The 8,544-nt window shown below is 37.6% G+C and overlaps 1 protein-coding gene across 1 annotated transcript in view; it reads left to right on the top strand.

Moving 5' to 3' along the window:
• Positions 1–2,153: 2,153 nt before the first annotated feature.
• Positions 2,154–8,544, top strand: part of SMC4 (structural maintenance of chromosomes 4) — a 31,714-nt gene continuing 25,323 nt past the window's right edge. Inside the window, exons 1-4 of the mRNA XM_009995723.1 lie at positions 2,154–2,280; positions 3,426–3,604; positions 4,213–4,404; positions 6,169–6,345. Of these exons, the coding sequence (XP_009994025.1) occupies positions 2,154–2,280; positions 3,426–3,604; positions 4,213–4,404; positions 6,169–6,345 (675 nt within the window). The remainder of the gene's footprint in view (positions 2,281–3,425; positions 3,605–4,212; positions 4,405–6,168; positions 6,346–8,544) is intronic.

Raw genomic sequence — 8,544 nt, 5'->3', positions numbered from 1 at the left:
GGTACCGGCTTCGGCGGGTAGCCCGGGGCAGGTCGGAGGGGTAGGGGTTGGAGGGAGAAGCGGCGGAGGTTCGCCTGAGGGCAGGTGGAGCCGGGGGGCTGCGAGATGGGTCGTGCTCAGGGCGTTCCCCCGGGTGCTGAGGGGGGAGGCAGGAGGGCGGCAGGCTCTACCCCGCGTCTTTTATCTTCCTTTTTTAAATTTTCTCCTTGCCCTGAAGGAGTTGGAGCTCCTCTCCCCGGGCCCGGGAGGGCGGGCGGGGGCTGCCCGGCCCAGGGCCCTTCCCTGAGGGGTCCGGGCTGCCCGGCCTGTCCCTCCCGGCTGCTGGATTTCAGGAGAGGGGTGGTCAGAGAGGGTCTAAAAGCAGCCCAAGGGAGAAAGCTGCAGGTTTCCCGCTGTGCCCTTAGGGACCTCTGGGGACCGTGAATCCGAGACCTACCTCGGCCGGGGAAGGACATGGAATAGGTTTCGGTAGCGCGGAGAAGTCCGATTTTAATCTGCTTATAAAGCAGGGACCCTTCCGTAACTAGCTCTGCCTGCTCCTTTTATGCTTAGAGGATGAGACACAAATCCTAAGAAAGTTCACAACGCACGGGAAGCGCCGTGACAAGGGTGCAGTTGGACTCCTTAGTTTAACGGCTGATTTAAAAAAAACACCAAACAACAGCCCAATTTTTTTTTTCACTGACACGGGCTATCGCTATCAAATTTAATCGGTTGTTAATAGGGAAGCTTTTCTGTGCGGCTCTGACTGTCTTTTTTTTCCCCACCCCTGTAACAAAAACGGCAGTTGGCAGGAGATCATCGAGAGATGCTTTTAGCAAACACCTTTGAGCTGGCTCGGGGGAGGGGCTGGGCACGAATTTATTAAATTTGTTAGAGAGTATGTGGCAGCTGATTTATCGCGATTTAAAAGCTGAGGTCAAGTAGTTATGCTTGTTCATTCTGTTGAAGTATCTGGGGGGGAAGGGTTGGGAAGGTAAATAGGTCTATATTGCACAACTCTGTTGGAGTGGAGCAGTTTTGGAAAAAACATAATCTTGTACTTGAGAGGCTGTAATTGTCTGAGACAGCCATTGCGGAACACTTCTTAACAGGGGCATAGACTCAAATTGCCTTAAAATGAGTTCTTTCTCTCATTTCCCCCCCTCCCCCATTGTCCCAAATGAAGGACTCTCATGAGAGTGTGGGTTGGGGGTAGGTCTGAAAACGTCAAATGATTGGCACCAATTGTAAGATGACTTTCTAACCACGTCAGTTTTTTTATCTTGTGAGAAGTAAACTTTCTCATGTCTGTTTTTCTGCGAACTAACTTCGCCACTTGCTGCAATTTCAACTCTTCGGAGAGTTGTGCTCCTGTAGTCGTCTTGTCTTCTCATCGGTTGCTTTCTATTTATATTTTTTGGGAGCTGTGCTTAAGTGCCAGCTGATGGACTTTTGTAATGCTTCGTTCTTGATCGAGTTAACTTTAACATCACAACCAGATGAAGGTATTTTGTTTTGCTTTCTCTGTTAAGATGTTGAATGCTGGCAGTAGTGGTTCTGTTATATTGTGCAAAATGAGCGTGTTGATTTAAACTGTTTTAAGAGTCAAGTCTTTGCTATAATTATGCAGGTCTTTTTGTTTATCTGTCTATCTATATGAAATACATAGTCGGCATGGACTGTTGAGAGTAAAATGCATGCCAGGTCTGAAACGTGTATGTGAACAGTGCTTCCAGGAGAGTATAGACATATGGCTACTCAGTTTGTTATTTCAAATGTGTCTTTTAACTCTTTTGCCCCCAGCATCACGATTGCTTTCTCTGAGCATAGGAACTGCGTTTAACATGGCTGTGGGGGTTTTCAGGAGGTAGATTCATGCGGTTTCTAAAGATTAGGGTCAGTCTGTTGCTTTGGGGGCTGATCTATCTTAAAATACATCATTACGAGGCTGATCTTCAGGCTTTGTTTCAAATTTGTATTTTTGTCTTCAAAATACCTCTAGTCTTTAGTTTCTAAATTAGTCAAGCATCTGGGCAAACATGTAGGTATATTCCTTAGGGGATTGTAGTGCATTGCTTAGATCACGGGGTTGTCTTGTTTATGTTAGCAAAGGAGATAGATCCTTCAGTACTTTCTTGCTTGGAGTGGAAGGGGAATAGCCAACTGAGATCATGCCGAAGAAGAGCACCAAAAACTCTACAGCAGCCCAAGGGAAGGGCACAGGACCTTCGGAGGAGTCCAGTGACATGGAAGTGGAAAATGAAGGTGACAAACAGCTTACTGAGGCACCTCCACAAGGTAGGTCTGAATATCGTGGTTCTGATGGTGTGTAAAGTTGATGATAGGGCCTATTTAGCAACAACGTTCTGTTGAATTTGCCAACTGTTCCAGATAGAATTTGCTCTTTTCTCTTATGGAAAGGAGTATTGAAATCCTTGACTCCTGACAAGTTTAAACTAAACCTCTTTTAAAATGGTGAAGAGGACTTGCAAAGAGTTAAAAGTGTTTGAACTAGTGATTTAGTACAAATGCAAAAGCAATCTGTAGGATTTCTCCTAATAAAGCTTATTTCATGTTTCTGATCTGTAACATTGTACTGCAGATTGTGGTACAACAGCAGGGTTTTTCAAATTTATATGCAGCCAATGGTATGGGATTTCTTGGAATGGAATAAATGTCAAGTTTATTTACTTAACTCTTAAAATGATTTGACTTTCTTTTTCATTAAGCGGTATATTTTCTTGAGTTTCTTGAGTTGAGATTTTGCTGAAAATGTCTGGAAAAACAGCAGTGTGTGTCTTTTTAGGTAACCAGATATGCAATTATTAAAGCCAGGTATTTGACAAAGAGATGAATATGTGGAAATTGGTGGCAAAAACTCCTGCCTGTTTGAAGAAAAAGTTGCTAGCAACTGTTGAAAAGCTGCTTTGCTTACAACTAGCTGATATCCAGGGGGCCAGTTTGTTTTCGTAACAAACTTCCTGTCTTTGCAGAGTAGTTGTGCTGTCATTACAGCTTTCAGAGCATTGTGCAGCGAGCCCCAAATCTTGCAGAGTGACTTGTGAGCACGCTTGAAATGTGGCTTTGCACTTATTAATTAGGAAGACTTTGCCTGTTTCAGATTTGGAGGCTTATTGTGACGGTTGTAGCTATTGTAATTGCAGAGTGCCTATTAAAGTGTGTTGGGATAAGAATTACATAATGAAAGAGCAAACCCACTAGTGAATCGATGGGACGTCTTCAGTATCTCTTCTTAAAGATTCAGCTCATGAAAAGAAGGATTTTAATTCCACTTAGGTCATTTTAATATTTACAGACAAAATTATAGGCTTGGTTCATATAGAAATGATGTTTGCTTTTTCAGTTGAACATTTTAAAAGGTGTCTAGCTATTGAGAGCTTATAGTCTTTTTTTCCTTTCTGTTTGTTTTGGATGGCTTTTAGCAGTCTCGGATGAGGTGCTTGATAATCGAAGTTTAGAAGAGATTTTGGGTAGCATCCCTCCTCCCCCACCTCCAGCCATGACCAATGAACCTGGTGCTCCTCGTCTCATGATAACTCATATTGTAAACCAGAACTTCAAATCCTATGCAGGGGAGCAAACTTTGGGACCTTTTCATAAGGTATCTTTCTTTTACCTTAAGCATTTTAAAAATGAAGGTAAGACTTTGCTGTGTGTTAGTTATTCCTTCCTGTATTTTCAAGTCACTTACCTCAAAATAACTGAAAAATATTTGTTTTAGAATTACTTATATAGTGATATTCTAAATTTTCATTATTGGACAGTATTGAAAACAGTTAAGTGCAACTTTCTGATACTGTGTAATTTTAACTTATCAGCAAACCTTAAAAAAAGCCCTCTTTTCTCTTTATTTCGTTGACTGGGGAGCTTTTAGGGGTGTGTTTGAAGAATTGAGAATATTTTTTAGTGCCCACAAGAGACCTACGTGGCTAATCATGAAACCTTCCCTGCGAACATGCCTGCAAAGTGCAGTGTCGCTTTGAGTTAACAAGCTACAACTTAGAAAGCTGATTTGAGGTGTGAGGGGGTTTTTTTTCTTAAAGAAGTTGTACTGCTTTACCTTTGGCACTAAAAACTGAGCTATCAGTCTGCAGTTTCATGCACTAGAAATAATTGTGTGTGAAACTGTTTGCAGATGAAATGGGTGATGTGCAGTAGCTAGCATCTGTTTCCCTTTGAATATCACTTTTTTTCCCTTCTATTATGCAGCGTTTTTCATGTATTATTGGGCCAAATGGCAGTGGGAAATCCAATGTCATTGATTCGATGCTTTTTGTGTTTGGGTATCGAGCACAAAAAATCAGATCCAAAAAACTCTCTGTGCTGATCCATAATTCTGACGAACACAAGGACATCCAGAGTTGTTCTGTGGAAGTCCACTTCCAAAAGATCATTGACAAGGTATGTATGCTTCTGTTCAGAACAGTGCAGACTTTTTTTTTTTCTTCAAGGGTTTGAAAGCTTTTAATATTTAGTTATTATTGTTTGAGTTGGGGAAAACTTCACAGTATGATTAGTTTACCTTTGGGATGTAAAACATAAATTCAAAGTTAACTAGCTTAAAAATTCCTCTATTTTGTAGTGCAGTTGTTAAAATATTAATAGGGATTCTTTATTTTCTTAAAGTCTAATATGTGTTTTAAAACTATTCAGAAATATGTAGTGAACATTTTAAGAAGTCGTTTTGGACTTGTCACCTCTACTACCTCTCAAGTAAATAAAACTTATTTCTGAAATTAATAAGACCTCTAAGAATTTATAAGTCTACATTAAGATATTCTTAAATTTATAACATAGGCATATCTGTTAAGAAATAAAATCTATTTAAGCAAAACTTTTCAAACCAATTGGAAACTATTTTAGGTTATCTAAATTTAGAAAAACATATAATGAATCTGAAACTTTTTATTTACACTCTATATACTGTAAATATGTCTGCAGTTTTAAAATAGATTTTTCACCAAAAATTCTGGACCTCTCATCCTATCACTAAATATTTTTGGACTTGATATTTTGTTTGAATGAAATATAAAGTGTTGGCAGATTAAATAAATATTTATTTTGCTTGCCACTTCATGTATTGATCAAAACCTGTGGACATTTTTGTTGCTTTATTGTAGGTACAGTGCAAGAAATTTATTTTTCTTCCTTTATTTAAATTTAATTTTTGTGCACACATTCTAGCTGAAGTAGCAACTGTTGAGTTTGAGCTCAGTCAAAATAGTGGGAAATATACACTGAAATTCCAAAAATTATGTTGATAATGTAGCAATTTATACAGCCTTTGAAGGAAGTGTTTGAAAGATGTATTTTTTTAAATTTGACTTGATATACACACACACCCCCTACCTTTTGTTTGTATTTATAATAACCAGATTCAAAAATTATTGCATTTTTTTTCACTTGACTTTGTATTCACATCTAGGAGCTAAGTTTATGATCTAAAAAACTTCTGCATATAGTAGATAGCAATTTGATTGTGCTCTTGGGGGTTAATCTGGGAAAGTGGTAGGCCAGTTTAAGTCTTTACAAGAGGCATGCACCACTTTTAACTTTTTCAAGTCCACTACCAGCTTGATTTTAGTTGCTGCTTTGTAGGTAAGTGTAAGATATCTTTTGAAACTGATGAGGTCATATTTGTCACATCTTTAATGTTTTGCTTTTTTATCTTCTACAGTTTCTCTTTAGAACTACTGAGCTAAAAGTAACTCCTTTTGCTAGCAGTATAAAAGAGGAGTTTAAAATGCAGGCACTAGTGAAGTCATTCAAGACTTCCTCATCTAACATTTAAAGGGGGGGAATAGCACAGGCACTTGAAATTTGAAGTAGGCTTTTTCCTTTGTGATTTAAAGCAGAGCTAAAGAGAAAAAAATAAATATTTTCAAAGCAATAGCTTGTATTAGAGGTGGGGAAAGCACAATATGAAGGAAATGAAGTTTAAGCTATTTGGGGTATTTTAAATTTTTTTTTCCTAGATTTTTTTTTCTTTTTTTTTTTTTTTTTTTGAGATATGCAGCTTTAAGGCAGTTCCCACTTCTTCTAGACCCCTGAGTGCAGTTGACTGAAAACCTGACCCTGATTAAAACTTCTGTGCTTAATTATGAAATATGAGGTAAATCTGTGATATAGTAATTGTTTTTCTGGCTTTGTTTTTCCTCAAAACAGGAAGGAGATGATTACGAAGTCATTCCTAACAGCAATTTTTGTGTGTCCAGAACTGCTTATAGAGATAATTCTTCTGTCTACCACATCAATGGAAAGAAAACAACATTCAAAGATGTTGGTATTCTTCTTCGAAGCCATGGAATTGATCTGGACCATAACAGGTTCTTAATTTTACAGGTTGGTGTATGAATAAAAACAATTTTAAGTAAACTTGTTTTTCCAGTTACAGCTATAAAAATATACTGTGTAGGTTTTAAGTCTGGTATTGGAGGCCTTAAAGTCCTTTAGCAGCACATCATGATTTGCATGCTCTGGTAAAGATGCGAATCATTATTTGCTGCTTTAGAAATTTAAGGAAGATAAACAGTTGAAGATATCTTAATCTAAATTTTTCTCTTAACAAACCTGTGCTCCTGACATGTGGATGAATAGAAGAGTTGTCCTACTTGTTCCGCCCTAGCAGCACGTAAATATTGGCGTAGTAAAATAAACCTTAAACCCCAATATTATTGTGCTGCTTAAGCGTGGCAGAGATTCATCAACTTGTTATGCTTTAGATAAAAGTGCATCAATATTAACTTAAATCTTAATGATTTTACTGTTAAGTTATCTCTGACTCTCATCAATAGATTTGGTTTTACTGGAGAAGTATGTATAGAAAAATTAATTGTGCATAGATATTGGGTGCAAGAAAAAACGTATGAAGTGTGCTTTTTGTTTACACTTGTGTAACAACTGAAGAGGACACAAAGAATGGCAGCTTTACAGCCAATTCAAGCTATGTTTTTAAAAGCTAGTTTACAACCCATACTGTAAAAATAAACAATCATAGAATCTGTCTATATAATAACATTTATATTCATGTTTGACCTTAAAATTATAAGACTTGCTGGCATATGTTTGCAGTTTAAAAGACAGGCTGAAGACAATCACCTTTTTTTTTTTTCCTAATTTTTAAATAATGAAGAATTTTGCTAGGTGTCAAACAACAAAGTATAAAAAGTATAAATTGAGTTAAAGTACTTGATGGAAGTATTTAAATATTAATTCAATTGAGTAACTATATCTGCCATTACCTGGAACTATTTCACTACTATTACTAACAGGTCCCAAATCTGAAGGATCATGGCCTACAAAATTGGTGAACACTGGGAGCCTCCCAAGGTCTGAAATTTTTCAATACTGTTTATTTTAGGCCTGTTTTTGTCAAAGGAGCTTCCAGTTCCCCTCTAAAAAAAAATATCATTCTAGATAGGTCGCTGTGCTTGCTTCACTTCCTCAAGCCTTTTCGTGCAGTCTTTTTACAGTTACACCCACAAAAAGAGGATATATCTGTTTTGAAGTCTCCATGCCAATTAATTATTCCCTCCAACACTATATTCCTGTGTTTTATTTCAAGATGGAGTGAGAAGTACCTCCAACAAAACAACTGTAGTAAATATACTCTTTTTTTTTTTCTTCTGTACAGTTGTTCTGAACTATCATTTTAGCAAAATTTCTAAAAGTCAGAATGTAGAGTCAAAGATAAGGTAGAAATTATGGTGCAGAGAGGCCTAGGGCTTAGTGCTAGATAGCATGCCTTTTACCTCTGGGAGGAGGGGAAGGGAATATTTGGGAGGGAGTATTACTAAGCTTTTAAAAGTAATTTTTTTTTTTTTCCCCCAAATGTGATTTGTTTTCTTGTCTCATTGATATTTTTTTTTATTATTATTTTTTCCTGGGAAGTTACCAATGAACAGAACATACTTTTCCTAAAAGCTTAAGTTTGATGCTTTCCCCTGTATGGTGGGCAGAAAGGGGGGTATAACCAATATGAAGGCATAAAGCAGTGGTTCCCACCATACTTTTGTTTCTTTCATTCCACTGGACTCCTCGTGGGTTGTGTATTATCACAAACATAAGAGGAAAGTACTGAGATTTTCTGCGTTTCTGTAGCCTGTCTTCCTGAGGCAAGGTCCTTTCTGTTTGCACAGGAGGTTTTGTGCCTTTTTAAAGTGAAATCTATTGATTTGGTGATTCAAAGTTGAGTACTTTCCATGTGGGAAATGTGGCAGTATTTTCCACATAATGACAGCAGAAATCCAAGCCCCTAATACTAAAAATTAGAAGGAAATGAGACCATGTCTGAAGGCTAAGGTTGTGAACTACTATCACAGGGGTTGCCCCTTTTCCCCTAAGGTATTTCAAAGTAAGTTATTTAAAACTGGAGACATAAGTAACAGGTTTATTTAGCTTTTACTCTTCTCTTGTTACAGCTAAACTAATATACACTGCCTGAAGTCTAACTTAGTCAGACTCATTTCTCATTTAACAGAAGTTATAAATCTCTAATTTTTTTACTATGTCAATAGGGTGTAATGCAAATATTTTACTTGG

Source organism: Chaetura pelagica, unplaced genomic scaffold (genome assembly GCF_000747805.2).
Source record: "Chaetura pelagica isolate M959 unplaced genomic scaffold, ChaPel_1.0 scaffold394, whole genome shotgun sequence".
Lineage (NCBI taxonomy): Eukaryota > Metazoa > Chordata > Aves > Apodiformes > Apodidae > Chaetura > Chaetura pelagica.
Note: the sequence above shows the minus strand (reverse complement) of the source record. Positions and strands in the feature narration are given on the sequence as shown.